The following is a 16,239-nucleotide window of genomic DNA, read 5'->3' as shown; positions in this document are numbered from 1 at the left end:
GCTGCCTGTAGAAAATAATAGCTATACTGTCTTCCGACTCGACAGTATCTCTCTGTGGTGTGGCGTGAAGGAAGCCTGCCGCAGTCCGGAACGTTCTGAGACGCGAGAGGGGTCGGACAGGGCTGTGATTTGCGGAGAGTGGAAACGGCAGTAAATAACACAGCAGGAATGTTTGTTTACATTACAGTTTTAAAAAGAAATAAAATAAGAAGGAAAGATAATCCGGCTTCAAACTACCTTTCAAATCAGAAGATAGATGGCAGTTTTTTTTTTTTTTTTTTTTATTTTTTTTTTTTTTTTTTTTAATGTATGCTTCCAGACATGTGGTTCCAATAAGACCGGTGCCTGTGGACTTGTGTTGGGAATATCTCTTTTTCAAATGTTTATGTGGTCAGTCAGGGTCTCTTAACTTTCCGTCGTCTTCCATCTGACACAAACTTTTAGTATGAAGTATTTCATTTTAAATTGCATTTTTCTTCTTAACGTTTGTATAGTAAGTGAAGAGTTACAAACACATACATTGAGTTTTACTGATGAGCATGTTCTCCCTGCATTGCCTTGCAGCCATCAGTTATATAAGAGTAACACAATCTACAATTTGGATAAATACAGCTATAATTTAATGAGACCCTTTGTAACTGGTGTAACTCTTTCCATTGTCAGGTTTAATTTATCTACACTTTTTATGAACTAAATGACAATTGTCTGTGACCAAGTAAACCAAACTAGTGAATATAATGTAAGTGTTTATCTGTGGGGAGGGGGTGTATTCAGAATTTGTTGCAATATTAACCCCTATGCGTTTACTTGTACTCTTATATCTCTTGAATAGCCCTCCAGGCACTGTATCTGTAGAAACCACTTTCACAGCTTTTAAAATGATTAAACGTGAACATCTCTGTCCGTTTTTAGATAGGATTGCCTGCACAGTAGTGTGTGTTTTAGTTTTTTTTTTTTTTTAATTATAAACAGCTTTTGTTCCTATGGGGAGATGACTCCTGATTTTAAACAAATTTATGATCACAGGCTGGATGAATGTGTGCATTAAAAACCCTGCGTGTCGGTGCTAAGGGGAAGGGGGGTGTCTTTTAACAAATGGAATTGATGAATAGCAATGTCAGAGGAGATCTGTCAGGTATGTTTTCAGCCACTCAATGGAAAAGCCTTTGATCTCCAGGGAGGAGTAATAACATGACAGACAGAAAAGGGAGACAGGTCACTTCAAGCAGACTCCTAAGGGAGCCGCAGGCCTTTTCTTATCTGGGTCTTTATTTATTTATTATTTATTATTTATTTATTTATTGGCTCTTAATGCAAGAGGAGGAGGAGGGGGGGGGGGTGGTTCTGTGACTGCTTTGTTCACAATGAGGGTCCGTACATCTGCACTGTCTTTACGTCAATGACATTACACTGGTGTGGAAGGCAGGCAGGCACTGTACTTTTAAGCCTGATCAGTCCCACCCACCCGATACAATACAATGCACTACACAGGTACTGTATCACTTGTAATACATGACTGCCACTTTCCCAATTAAACAGTCAACCGCTATAGTGAAACTGGTTTTCCCCTTCCACGACCCATTTTAGGTATTTTTTTCTTGGTAGCAAGCATTTGAAAAGCTTACACAGAGCCAACGTGATTCATAGTCGTAAAATGATTGATATGTTTTTGGAAATCCTGCCTTCTGAGGTCATTGCTTTCAAACTGTTGTTTTTTGAAGTAGCGTGGAGCTAGGCACAACAGAAAAGGGATACCCAAGATCTAGTGTCTAATAATATGTATTATATATAATGTATGTGTGTGTGTATATGTATATAGATAGATGTAGATTTACCCATCACAGTAGGCATATAGCAGGACTCCTACTGTTCAGAACTTTGCAGCTTCTTGGATTTTAGCATCCATGGAATGAGCATCCATAGAAAAAGAAAAAAGTTGACAAGGCATTTGATAAAATAAACTACCTGTCGCTAAATCCTTTTATGCTCTTTCTCTCCCTTCCCCAGGAGACTGGATGCTAATCACATCACGGTGGTCCCGGAGGACAGCTTTGAGGGTCTCGGGCAGCTGCGTCACCTGTGGCTGGATGATAACAGCCTGACTGAGGTTCCAGTCAGTCCGCTCAGTAACCTCCCCTCCCTGCAGGCCCTGACGCTGGCACTCAACAGAATCTCAAACATCCCGGACCGGGCCTTCGCAAACCTCTCCAGTCTGGTGGTGCTGTGAGTGCTCACTTCCCTCCTCCCTTTCATTGAGCACAGTCTACGTAGATTCATGCTCGAAAGCATTCCTATTTGCTAATGCTTGCAATTCTTCTTCAAACGTTTCAACTACAAGTTCTCAATGTCTTGAGTTTGATTAGAAGTCATTCTCAGTCATAGAAAAAAAAATCCTTAATACAGTCCTCAAAGTTTTTTTTTTAAACAGAGCCCAAGGTCTTCAGTTAGCATTACTACATAGTGGATACTAACTCCTTCATTGGTTTAATACTTTCCTTCTAGAAATGTTGTGATTTTTGATTCTGCCCTGGTTTTTTGGCATGTGGTATAACAGTTTTCTCTGAACACAAATGCAGTTTTTGGCATGCTGTGCATTGCAATACTGAAAAGGTAGGCTATGTTTAATGGTTTCTTTGAGTATTGCTGAATGTGCAGTGGATGATTGTGGCTGGTAAAGAATTGGAATTGCTGCTTGCTGCTAATAACCTGGGGAACATGTTCTCGTGACACAAACCTGACTCCACTCCAGATGCAGACTGACAGACGCTCTCTAACTAATTGCTTCTGTTTCATTTTTGAGCTAAAATGTATTTAATATAATTCCACCTGCTGTGCAGAGTTTCTCAGCTAGACTGGATACCGACGTCTGGTTTGCAACCAGATTCAAGCAGTAAGAAAGATTGAGCTGCTGTAAAACATCAGAGGCAAGAAAGCTTCATTTTGAAATGAGATGTTCAAGAACAGGCAGCCTTGCTTTTGCAGATTTCATCAGTGTATGTAATGTTCTCTAATAACCCAGTGTTTTCCCTCTTTCAGACACCTTCATAACAATAAAATTCAACAGATAGGAGACCATTGCTTTGCTGGATTAGACAACCTGGAAACACTGTAAGTACCCTGCTGTGCAATCAACACTCTTCAGTTAATCCTCCATTATCTGACAGAGTTGTAATGTTGCGGACATGCACGAGTGCTGCACTGATTTCATATCATAATGCAAACATAATTATGTGGCTGTAATACATAATTGCTTTATAATATACATGCATTATGGTAATGTTTTTGTCATGCACTGTCATGCTGTTTTGCATGTTACAACACACACACACACAGGCTTGTATTTGTGTGTGTGTGTGTGTGTGTGTGTGTGTGTATATATATATATATATATATATATATATATATATATATATATATATATATATATATATATATATATATATATATATATATGGACATTACAGGTTAACATAAAACAAACTATCTATACAAGAACACTATGGTCTAGTCCCTTCTAAGACCATGGAAGGTTCAGTTACTTGGTTTGACACTTGATCTATTCCTTAACCCATGTTTCTTAAGTATCAGGTCAGCTACTAAAGGGTTAAATGACTGTTCTCGTTTCTTAATTTGATGCATGCAGATATTTATTCAGAGAGCAGATTAATACCTCAGGAGAATGAACACTGATACTAGAGGAACAGAAATTTTCACCAAAAAAGTCTCAAACTAAATTGCTTCTGCAAGACAGATTGCAGCAGGCTCTCTCACAGTCTTCATAATGGCCCAGATTCTTATGCTGTGGTTAGAAAGCTATGCACCTGTATCGGTGAGGTGTAGATTGTTGTGGCTTCAGTTTCTCTGCCACTACGTCGGTATTGCAATATTCCACATGATGTCACCGCATCGTGGACACAGCTTTAAGAAACCTTCAGTGCAAAGCATGCAGCCATTAAAGAATTGCCTGAAACACACTAGATGTTCCTCCATTGTTTCCTGGTGTGGCCCCCTGCAAATAAATCAACTGTGTTTGTGCTCTCCTTTTTGTTTAAAATCATTATGAATTGATTTAATGTGTTACATTTTAGTTTGTTAGAAACAGGAAGCTTTTGAAGTAAATTATATTCTTGGTTCTGTACAGTTCACTTCAACGGGTTAGTAACTGTTTCAGTGCCAGGCGTGAATGTATCTCCCTGCTGTTCTCCAGCTGCAAAGCTACCCTGCATGTTAACATGCTGCTGTTAAAATCAGGATTGTCCCCTGAACTGGTGGAACTTGTGGATATGTAGAACATTTTCCTTCTTTTTACTGTTACAGGAAGCGTGTGTACCAACTTCCTCCAATAATTGCTGCCAAGATAAATATCACGTCGTCCAAGATCCATATCTCGTTTCCCTTTCATTGTTCATTTCCTCCCGCTGCTGAGGGGATGAGAGGATGAAAACGCCTTGACATTTTCCACATAGTGGAAAATAAAACGTTTGCTGGAGAAACTAAAAACTGTCACTGACAGCTACAGTCTTCATCAGGGAGTCTTGACAGTTCATTAATAAAATGAGCTATATACTGTTTGAAAAAAAAAAAAAAAAAAAACACGGAAACAGGCCATTGCTTAAAGCTGTAGTCATGGATGAGTCTAATTCTCTGGATTATAATATTGTTATCTTGGGTTTTGGAAGTGACGAGATGACCACATGATAAATAAACAGGGTTCTGTGTGTGCCCATTCAAACCCCTGATAAAGCAAGTAGGTTAGACTGATAAAAGTTGCGGTTCTAATAAAGGGGGAATGGAAGGTTATAGATGGGTATTCCCGCTCCGGGACTCTCCTCAATGTTTCTAAAAGAGACACAAAATCATAAACTGTACAAAAGCATTTCTGACCCGCGATCATCGGCTCCAGAACGACAAACACTCATCGACAGATTGACCAGAGTTCAAACAGGAGATGGAAAGACCCTGTGTGCTTCCATCAAGTTAGAAAAGAAAAAAAAAATCTTAGTTTGTCACGGCTCTGAGGTATGTGGAATTGAGAGAAACATCCTTCCATACAAGCAAAGTCACCCAAGCATGGTGGCTGTGCGCATAGGAGTGTCAAACCTCTGACCAAGAAACGGGTTTGAAAATGCATTTGGGGCTAAAGTGATGCACAAATAAATGTGTAACTATTTTTGTTGTGATTTGTACGAAGTGTACTGTTCTGTCAGGTGAATCAAGTGATTGGAACCATTAGTGCAGTACTTGGATAAACACTGGCTAAAATTTAGCTTTATCTCCGTTTTGATAAAATACATACCAAAGCCCTGACTAGTGTATCTGCTGTCCAATCCTCGGAGTTTGCTTTGTTCCCGCATGCTGTACGGTACGGCACAGTTCAAGTGTATCTCAGTAATTCCTTGCTCCCCCTTTCTTTCACAGGGACCTAAACTACAACAACCTGATTGAGTTTCCTGGAGCAATCAAATCCCTGCCAAACCTCAAAGAGCTGTAAGTGTTTTTCCAATGCCATTGCTATAGTAATAGAGTAACAAACACTCAGTCACAGGAAGAGACCCTGAACATTGCTTGATTGGACTCCGGTAATCCATTCTGCATCCCTTCAATTCTTTCTCCCAGCTGTGTGTGTCAGGAAGCCTCTTTGTGCTCTTCAGGTGACCTGTGAGAAGTTTTGCCCAAGATGATACATTGATGAATTACCAGATGGGGCCTACGCTTCCAAAAAAAAACCTGCTTGTGAAACCTTTCATTGAAATAAAGAAAAATAACTTGGGTGTTTTGTTACTTGATCCAGAGCACGGAATCTGATTTTTTTTTTTTTTTTTTTTTTTTTTTCTCCCCCATGATCCTATTAACTTTTCTTTTCTAATTAAATTGACCGTTCTTAAAACTGCTTGTTTATGGAAAGAAACCTGTGTTTTTTTTCCCATAAAAAGCAACAAAGGTTTAATGATTTACCTTTTGTCAGAAAACCAGTTTTAGATAGTTGTCAGCAACCTTTTAAATACTCAAGATCTGTGTTATGGTAGGAGCAGAAAGTATTTACACACACACACACACGCAAACAAACAGGAAAAATCTTGCATGCAATGCACAATGTCTTCAGCATTTTCAAGTTATAAATATCTCATGCAAGTGAGGCTTTAGACTCAAACTTCAAGTTCTCGTTAAAAACACATTTCTAAATGAAGTGTTAAAATGGACAAATAATATTGGTTCGTGCCAGGCACAGAACTGGTGGTCACTAAACCCGCCAGTGCACCACAAGTCTAGTGTTCTAGTAGCTAACTGCTGCCACCTACTCCTGCAGCTTCTGTTTTTTCTCTTGTGCTGGGTCTTGGGCCTTGGGTGTGATGTGCAGCCAGTTACCTAAAGGAAATGTCCTGCCTGGCCTCTTCTGATTCTTCACACTCTCTCCAAGGCAGCTGAGGTCCCCATTTGTAGAATTGCACTTTTTTTGTGTATTTTATCAGTTTTTTAAAATTTTTTATCACAATTCCAGGGGATTTCACAGTAACAACATAGCCGTGATCCCTGAAGGTGCTTTCAACAGAACCCCACTGCTAAGAGCAATGTAAGTGAATTGCAGTTCTCTGTCTGTAATGCAGTTCCAATAATGTTAATGAATAATGTTTTTAAAACTTCTAGAATAGTTAGTACGAATGACAATTAAGATGATCATTTTCACCATTATACATTTATGTGGACTCATGTCGAAGATTTTTTAATTAAAAACTTATGTTGCTGTGTATGTTGTAATATAAAATCCAGAAAATGCATGTGCTGTAGATTCTGTATTCATATATCAGAATAACCGAAATACTTACATTTATTTACTTTTTTTCCAGACACATGTACGATAACCCACTTTCTTTTGTGGGCACCTCAGCCTTCCAGAACTTGTCAGAATTGCACTCCCTGTAAGTACTGGTTCTGAAGGAGTAATATCCTCACCTTTTAAAATTGTTCCATTTCTAATCCTTTACAGGGATGGGAAAAAAAGACTCCCATTGCATAGCAGTTTGATCCATTCCTGGTTTTGCTATGGGTTTAATAAGACACACCTGCGCTTGTTACCTGTACACTGATCAAGCTCGTAGTAAAACCTGGAATGGGTGAAAGTCTTAGTTCCATCCCTGTTTGCTGATTTTGCTGATGTTCCTCCTGCTTGCCTTGTGTTTCAGGATTGTCCGAGGAGCTGGCATGGTGCAGTGGTTTCCCAACCTGACTGGCACAGTGAACCTGGAGAGCTTGTGAGTAGCTAGTGGCAAGTGAATTTACTGTGAAATTCTGGCAGAGTTGTTTAAGACTTTGGACCCCAAGTCATGGTAACATTTTAGCAAGGGGGGGGGGGGATATTGCTGTGCATTTTGCTTAATTTGTTCATACCTGAACCGAGTTATTTTAAGCATTGTTTTTATAAACAAAATGAAGTTTGATCTTCATGAAACTGATATGATAGTCTGTGTGATGAGAATCAAACTTCCATGAAAACAAACTTTAGAAAAAACATTTTCAATACCTCCTGAGTTGAGGGTTGGGGCTCTGTGTCTTTTTTTAAATGTTACTTCTAGTTATTGATTTTTTCTTTTTTTTTTTTTTTTCTTTTAATCCAAGTATTAATTTTAATACTTTCTCCGCAGAACTTTGACTGGAACCAAGATAAGCAGCATTCCCATTACCTTGTGTCAGGATCACAAGAGACTCCGCACCTTGTAAGTCAGCCTGGCTGTAAATGCCTGCAATATGGAATGTGACGCAGCTATTTCAACTCGCTTCATGAGCATTTTAAGGATGCACTACGGGCTTCACTTTTATAATGAGACAAAAAATATGCAATGTTAGTGCATTGCTGTGTCATATCTTATCCTGTAGTGCATCATTTGGCAATTTATTTGAACTGGGCACACTTAATGTGCAACTTTTATCTAGTACTTCATTCATTGTAGTTTTTAAAAGCAGGTATGCACTGCAGTGGGTAAATATTCTTTTTAAAAAGTGCTGTGCTTGGGATTGAGTGGTATTTTGTTAATTATCTGGATAAACAGACAGGATTGATTAATTAATTCAGAAGAGAATTAGTTGCACCCTTTTATAGAATTCTAGCCGTAAAATAATCGCAAAGTGTAATAAAGCATAGCTAAGCATTTTAAAGCACAGAGAGGTATGGTAAAGCATATTAGAAAACATGGTAAACTATGATAAATGTACAATGTAAAAATAGATAAAAGTACATGGGGAAAACAAAAATTTTGTGTGGTAAGCTTTTATAAGGGCAGCTGTGTAAAGTATATTGGCGTTGCTGATGTAGTTCATTTTGAAGTTGCTGTCAAAGGCTCTGATGTGTGTGGTGTTTGTTTTTTTTTTTCCCAGGGACCTGTCGTACAACGAGATAAGTGATCTCCCGAGTTTTCAGAGCTGTGCCAACCTGGAAGAAATGTAAGTCTCTGGAATTCACACCGTCCCTGTCTTTCAAACTGTTTTCTTTGCCAGCGACAGCACTAGATCAGAGTAGGGGTGTTAGTGCCTTTCTGAGTAGGGAGCCAGCAAGGTGGCTGCATGCTGCTTTATATCAGCTGCTCTGCCTTTTGAATTGCATTCGAGATGTTTACCGAAAGGGAGACTTAGAAAGTGGTAGGATAGCTGTGTGATCTCATTATCCAATGCTGTTAAGGCTTGCTCTACCTTTCTTAATAGTTGTTAAGGTCTGCTTCACCTGGAATACAGCTGCACCACTTAACCAAAGCCATACAGACTGTTAGGAGGAGATCAGTACTCCAAACGGTTATATATACATATGGATATGTAATATAATAAAGAGAGAGAATGAAAATGTGTGTCACTAGTTTGCCAAGCCACTCCTCATTACAAGCATGTATTATTGGTCCAGCCCACAGAGGAGATGCCAGTAAAGTAGCTGCTGTCATATTGTTTATGTGTTCTTTGCACTAAATCACACTGGCTCTGCATGTGTTACAAAAGCAGCCTGATAGAGGCATTTTAAACAATGGCGCATGTTTGCTGCAATTCAGAAGCTTTTTAGAACTACAGTTTTGAAGAGCAGCGTCAAAAAGTAAGCACACAATTTGTGAGAATTGGAGTAACTGCTCAGAGTAATAGCAAAGATCATAAACGGGGTATGAAAGCAAGAATACTAGTCATAAGGTGCTGGAACTATGAACTTGCCAGTGATACTTCTGTACCAGTGGGATGTTTAAACCCCACAAGAAACAAGAGCACAAAACCAAGAATTTTTCAGTTTTTCCCCCCAAGTTCTAGTGCGTCGCCCCTTCTGAAAGTTTACCACCGAAATTTTGTGAGTTAATTTTGCAGTTCTACCATGCTCCCCCCCCCCCCCCATGGTTATATTATGCATTTATCATAGTTTACCCTGCTTTGCCATGTTTATTAATGTGCTTTACCATACCGCTCTGTTCTTTTACAATGCTTACCCATGCTTCACCGTGTTTTGAGGTGCTTTGATATGGTAAACATTTTTTAGTACGGAATTTTCAAATACTGTAGAGTAGAAAGACAACTGGGAAGGAAAAAAAAAAATGGCACAGCAGGAGTGTAGTTTAGTGCACACTCACATGACCCTGCCAATGAATCCCTGAGGGAACTTGGATTGTGATGGGAAGAAGCATCAATAAGTCTTCAGGTCTGTCTGTCTTTGCTATAAATCCCCTCTCTTTTTGTTCCCTTTTGCAGAGCCTTACAGCACAATCAAATCAAAGACATCAAGGCAGACACATTTCAAGGATTGGTTTCCCTCCGCTTGCTGTGAGTTTTGACATCTTCCTTTTAATAATAATCAGCCTGATCTGTTTTATTGCAAAAGCGTTGGGGGTTTGCCTCAGTCTGACTCTGAAGTGATGGATGAGTCTCCAGGACGGTATTAATCACAGGCGACAGAAGGGCCGCGCTCGGTTGTGTGTGTGTGGATCTTGACAGGTGCATCTCTGTGCATTCCTTAAGTGTTTGGACTTGATTTTATAGGCAAGGATCAGACATGCAATCCCTTCAGAAGAAGAAAAGAGGTTTCAAAGTGTTTAGAGCTTCAGATGAATGCACTCCCTCCGTCTGTCTTTTATATAGTAGTGGCTCTCGAGTATTGCAGTAAAGTGTGGTAGTTTAACCCTGTAATACCGACAGCAGATGCGGCCCTCTGGACAGGGCAGGGATGCATGCTAATGTTTTTTCACTGGCTATGAGTATGCATTTTTGCAGTGCATGTAATATTTTAGTCCTAGCCATGGCCTTTTTAAAGTTATTCATTGAAAATAATAAACATTTTAATTATAAATAAATAAAGAAATAAAAAGCTGCTGAATTAAGTTCTGCCGCTTTTTATTTACAAATTTATTTATTTATTTATTTAACAGAGACCTCAGCCGAAATGAGATCGACTCGATTCAAAGAGATGCTTTCCTATCACTCTCTGCGTTAACTAACCTGTAAGTATATGGAATTATTATACCGTTACTATAGTTTGCAGCAATTTAATTTCAAGAGTCTTTCCTACTAAAACATATGGCTTGTTGGCTTCTAACCCTGGATGTCTGCTTCTGATTTAGGGACCTGAGTTTCAATGAGCTGAATTCCTTACCAACTGTGGGCCTGACTGGACTGAATCAGCTGAAACTAGCAGGCAATCTGGCACTGAAAGGGTTACTGGCAGCCAAGGACCTCAAGAAGCTCAGGTACTCTAGCAAGGCTTCTGAAAGCAGCTTTAAACTGTCTCCATCGCCACCAGCTCAGTGTTAGCTTTGGATGGCTGCCTTTCGACAAAACTTAATTTTTTCAGTTCTTGTGTTTTATTCTCCCTAGTAGCTTGTCAGTAAAGGAGAGCTTAGCTTTAACATTTTCGTTTTTTCCTTTTTGAATCAATCTAATGGGCCGAAATCGGTTTCCTTTGTGAGCTGCGGGACTTTCTTGTCTCAAAGTAGCAACAGAGGAGAATTTTTTAAACATATTTTTCTCACTTTTTTGGCTCTGTACATAATGTCACATAACATTGTGATGGGGAAGCGTTTGATAATTTATGCTATTGTTCAATCAAGTGCTGAGCCTCAGTGGGACATAGTTAAACTTTGGATACACATTTAATATAAAGGTACTGTTTTATTAGCTGTGAGGGGAAAAAAAACTTGCTGAAATAAATTTCTTGTAACTTTTTTCCCCTCATCCACATAAGCAATACTACTTCCATAAATATTTATATATAGATATTAAAATAATATATATATATATATATATATATATATATATATATATATTATATATATATATATATAATATATATATATATATATATATATATATTTTTATAATATATTTTATGATATGGCATGCTGTTTTGTAGTCATACTGTTTAGGAACATTCTGTCTTGGTTCATAATATCCAAGTCTAACACTTTTCACCACTTTTTCTTTGCATCTGTGCCCTGTGGTTGGTTAACTTACTTTTCATGGATGGCTGTCAAGTGTTTATAAAAAGTAGCATTCCTGTGCATCAACAAAAGGACTGATTGATGGAGCAGAAGTGGGAACGAGCTTATGATGCAAAGCATGTGTGGATTGCACACAGTCTGGGGCTGTTTTACTTAGAGCTCGCTGCTTCTCCGCAGTTAGCAAGGATGAATACATGCTTCATTATGCACGGGGGGGGTGGGGGGGGGTTAGCAGGGCATGGTGTTGACTCTGATCGCCGCTGCATACCGATTTCAATGCCAGCTTCAGTTGTACAGCGTGCCGTCTGGCAACTGAATGTTGTCACCCTCATTTCCTAGACTCAGATTTTGATATTGCTGTCGGGGGCGCCTGGTGCCTTTTGTAATTGCATCCAGGTTCTTAAAGGGGCAGTGTTAAATATGTGTTTTCTGTACATACAGTAACCCCCCCTTTCTATTGTCACCTTTTAAAGGGACTGAGCAAAAATGAGATCACCTGAACCTGGCAAAAATAATCATTTCTTGTTTGACCAAAGTGCTAGTTTTGCAGTGCACTTTTTCTATAGTCCCACAGTAAGAATCGTGCTGTTGTAGGTTTTACTATTGATTGCAATAGTGTACTTTTAAGAAATTTTATTAAGTAGTACTAAGTAGTAATATACTGACTTAATTTTCTCGCTTGACTGCTGTTGAATGATTTTCTTATTGCCACACAATAAAATGTGGAGGGAGAAAAAAATCTGCCAATGATTAAAAGCTTGTTGAATGAATTATATAGCGGTTCATTTTTAATAGCCCAGTAAAGAAACTACAAAATTATCCAACACACTGGCAGGGGTAGCATTCTTTTAAGTACTGTTGATACCCCCAGCCAAAAAATAGAACCAAACTGAACTTTTTATTCTGTGCAAATAAGCTGTGGTAAGCTGTGCGTCCACATGGTCAGTATTAAACACTTGCTGAAACATTAGACTGATAATTGCTGTTTTATTATCTTGGCGCTACAGGACTTTGTCAGTGCCCTATGCCTACCAGTGCTGTACCTTTGGTGGATGCAACTCCTACTTGACTACCAATGTGGAAGATCCCAGTAAACAGGACGGCAGCCTTAAAAAAACAGGTAAGGGATGCCGACATGTCATTGTTGGCTTCAGTATACGTCTTGTTCTGTTTTTAACAGTATATTACATTAAATACTTCTGTGTTGCCTTATGGCTCTGGATGCCAGGATGTCCGTTTTAAAATAGTTGTAAGTTGTAGCATCTTGAGATCCTGGTGAAGTCATAGTGAATGCACTGACATTTATCTAGTGGACTTGAAAACGTGGCCACTACTGATTTTGGATGCTGAGGTTTGAAAACAAGTCATCCAAACAAATCTGGTAAATCAAAAGAATACCCATATAGGAACTTAGAATAATTGATATTGCAAGTCCAGAGTGGAATTACAAAATTCTACTTCAAACCAAGCTTGGGACCATAGAAGAAAAGTTGTTATAACCAAACAAACAGTTGTTTCATGCTAATTTTTTGTTAAAAAAAAAAAGTGTTTCTTTTTTTAAGGTGATATAATCAGTGAAGATGAAGGGGAAATAATTCAGCTCTCTGTGCACTGTACACCTTCTCCAGGTAAGATCATATATTCAACCTATTTTTTAAAAAGTGAAGGCTTATACATAATTCTATGAAGAAACGCGAAGTAACACATGATAGTCCTTGATCCTTTTTGTTTTGTACCACTACTGGTTACTTGAACACTATGTCATAATCTCTAACCTCTTCTTTTTGCAGGCGCTTTTAAGCCATGTAAGCACTTGCTGGGCAGCTGGATGATTCGCCTCACGGTTTGGTTCATCTGCCTGGTGGCACTGGTGTTTAACATCCTGGTACTCGTCACGACCTTCGCCCCCTGCGGCACTGTGTCCTCCGCCAAGCTTTTCGTGGGCCTCATTGCTGCCTCTAACCTGCTGATGGGCGCGTACACGGGCATGCTGAGCGGGCTGGACGTGGTGTCCTGGGGCCGCTTCGCAGACTACGGTGTCTGGTGGGAGACGGGCATTGGCTGCCGGGCCACAGGCTTCCTGGCCATCTTCTCCTCGGAAGCCTCCATCCTCTTCCTCACCCTGGCAGCTACTGAGCGCAGCGTCTCCATGAAGGACATCCTGAAGAAGGGCAAGAGCTGCCGGCACAGGCAGTTCCAGGTGATGGCTGGACTGGTCGGCCTCTTTGCCATGGTTGCGGCTTGCCTGCCCCTCTTCCACGTAGGCGAGTTTTCCTCCTCCCCTCTCTGCCTGCCCTTCCCCACAGGTGAGACTCCCTCCCTGGGGTTCACGGTCACCCTGGTCCTCCTGAACTCTGTGGCCTACCTCCTGATGGCCGTCATCTACACCAAACTCTACTGCGGCCTCGAAAAGACAGATGTGTCAGAGACGCCACAGTCCGGCATGATCAAGCACGTGGCCTGGCTCATCTTCACCAACTGCATCTTCTTCTGCCCTGTGGCATTCTTCTCCTTCGCCCCTCTGATCACGGCCATCGCCATCAGCCCGGAGATCATGAAGTCGGTGACACTCATCTTCTTCCCCCTGCCGGCTTGCCTGAACCCCGTGCTCTATGTTTTCTTCAATCCCCAGTTCAAGGAGGACTGGCGGCAGCTCAAGCACTGTGGCAGGTGGAGGACCGGCAAGTCGGTGGGTGCTGCTGCCGGTGGGCAGAACGGGTGCTCGGCGGGGCAGGATTTCTACTACGACTGTGACATCTACGCTCAGCTGCAGAGCGGCAGCCTGTCCGTGTGTGACTGCTGCGAGTCGTACATGCTCGCTAAGCCCATGCCCTGTAAACACTTGGTAAAGTCTCACAGCTGCCCGGCACTGGCAGTGGTGCCCTGCCAGCGGGCGGACGGTTACTGGTCGGACTGTGGCACGCAGTCGGCCCAGTCAGAGTACGCGGACGAGGGAGACTCCTTTGTCTCGGACAGCTCGGATCAAGTGCAGGCCTGCGGACGGGCCTGCTTTTACCAGGGCCGCGCCATCCCTCTGGTCCACTACTCGTACAATATTCCAAGAATCAAAGACTAGAGCAAAACCAATACTGTTCAGATACTTAATAAACAATAAACACTATGAAACGCATGTAGTGTCTCTATATGCCAACGTTCAGGAAACACTTTTGTAATCAGTATGTGACTTGCCTATTAAGAAGGGAATTTGGCAATACATTTTTTTTCTTTCTCTTGAGCCATGAATCCTTGTTTTAACAAAACGAGTTTCCCGTTTTTTTTTTTTGTTTAAGTAAGGTTTTGGATATCTTTAACCCAGTCGTTGTGACTTTTGGAACTGTCTTTGGATTCACTTTGTTGGCTTGTCTTCCTCTTCGGAATGATATGGTTGCCTTAGCAAAAGCTTTTTATTTACAATACGAGGGACATTCTGCTTTTATTTTCAATCCAAGACGAAACAAATTTCAGTTGAGGAAATGGGTAGCTACCTCCTAACTTTATGTAGGATTTTTAAAATGAAATAGATATTAGATAATGTGTTTCTACATGTAATTCTATGCTGATGGGTTATATCTAGGCTTACTACTTTTTGATATTAATAGGTAAACGTCAAATTCACAAAAAATTTGAGTTTGAAATTTATATAGGATAAACCTTGGTAAAACCACTCAATTATTTTTTATCATTATTACCAAAAATAATAATTTTGAAATCCCATCTGTAGTTTGTGTTATTTTTATACTTGCTGTCTGTTCCATCTCCGTTCTACTCTGGCAAAGGGGTCGCTGTCAGTCATCTCAGTGGTCCATTAGTGCTGTAGTTTCACTATCACTGCCATTTCACCCTGTTCTGACAGATCTCGTTGACTGAAGCAGCGCTAGAATGTTGTCATTCGTTTAAATGACTGTCAATCATAAAGATCTGCACTAACTGTGCACTTTCATTTGCCAGCTATCGCGCCTGTCATTCAAAGCGCCTACTTTTTGAAATTAGCGGGTTAAGGTGTAGGTAAGCTTTTGCTATAGGTGTACGGTGACAGTTGCTAGTCACAATCCCCTGATCGATGGCTGAAGTCTCCACGGCAGGACGAAACGGGCCCACATGCTTCTACAGTACATCTCCCTTCTGGGACACTTCATATGAAGACATTGTGCAGAAAAGTCCCTTATTTGTTCTGTTCTGTTCTGCTTTGTTGTGTTGTGCCACAACACCTTGTGTTTGACATTAGATTTCCCCTTGCTAGTCATTTGAGATATCTCCAGAACTTGGCCTTTTTGATATGTAAAGAAACCAAAATTGCAGTCAAACGCAATTATTTTACACTGTATTCAGAAACCACATATGTGTTGCTGCTAACTTACTGTTTGCAATCATTCAGAAGGGTTTTTATTGCAATTACTGAAATGTTATTTTAATTTAATATAGCCTGTGTTAAGGTGCTTTGATACGATTCAATGTTTTTTCCAACCAGTTTCTTTTTCTGTAGACATATGTAACACATGCTAGATCAGCAAAATCCCTCATTGTACGAGTCCGCAATAGCCATTTAACACCCACTGTGTTCTAAGCTTGGCTCTGTATTGCTGTCACATTAGCAGTTCTAAGTGACATTGACTCTTAACTATACTCTGTAGGCTCTTTGATCTAGCCTGTGTAACGCATGTCTGCGGTGAAAGAGAATCTAGTAGGAACTGAGTTGCTCAGGACAAAGCACTTTAACATAGAATATATCAAAAACAAATATATATATATATATATATTATTAGTAATGAAGTGTAGAGGGGAGCCTAAG

General features: G+C 40.2%; 1 protein-coding gene across 1 annotated transcript in view; it reads left to right on the top strand.

Annotated features, from left to right (window-relative positions):
* Window positions 1-15,360, top strand: part of lgr4 (leucine-rich repeat containing G protein-coupled receptor 4) — a 48,528-nt gene extending 33,168 nt beyond the window's left edge. Inside the window, exons 5-18 of the mRNA XM_041218241.1 lie at window positions 2,008-2,223; window positions 3,037-3,108; window positions 5,419-5,487; window positions 6,500-6,571; window positions 6,846-6,917; window positions 7,182-7,250; window positions 7,641-7,712; window positions 8,371-8,436; window positions 9,709-9,780; window positions 10,383-10,454; window positions 10,575-10,700; window positions 12,458-12,570; window positions 13,013-13,078; window positions 13,241-15,360. Of these exons, the coding sequence (XP_041074175.1) occupies window positions 2,008-2,223; window positions 3,037-3,108; window positions 5,419-5,487; window positions 6,500-6,571; window positions 6,846-6,917; window positions 7,182-7,250; window positions 7,641-7,712; window positions 8,371-8,436; window positions 9,709-9,780; window positions 10,383-10,454; window positions 10,575-10,700; window positions 12,458-12,570; window positions 13,013-13,078; window positions 13,241-14,526 (2,443 nt within the window). The 3' untranslated portion in view covers window positions 14,527-15,360. The remainder of the gene's footprint in view (window positions 1-2,007; window positions 2,224-3,036; window positions 3,109-5,418; window positions 5,488-6,499; window positions 6,572-6,845; window positions 6,918-7,181; window positions 7,251-7,640; window positions 7,713-8,370; window positions 8,437-9,708; window positions 9,781-10,382; window positions 10,455-10,574; window positions 10,701-12,457; window positions 12,571-13,012; window positions 13,079-13,240) is intronic.
* Window positions 15,361-16,239: the final 879 nt, after the last annotated feature.

This window comes from Polyodon spathula, chromosome 19 (genome assembly GCF_017654505.1).
Source record: "Polyodon spathula isolate WHYD16114869_AA chromosome 19, ASM1765450v1, whole genome shotgun sequence".
Taxonomy (NCBI): domain Eukaryota; kingdom Metazoa; phylum Chordata; class Actinopteri; order Acipenseriformes; family Polyodontidae; genus Polyodon; species Polyodon spathula.
The sequence above is the reverse complement of the archived record's forward strand: the minus strand, read 5'-3'. Positions and strand labels throughout refer to the sequence as shown.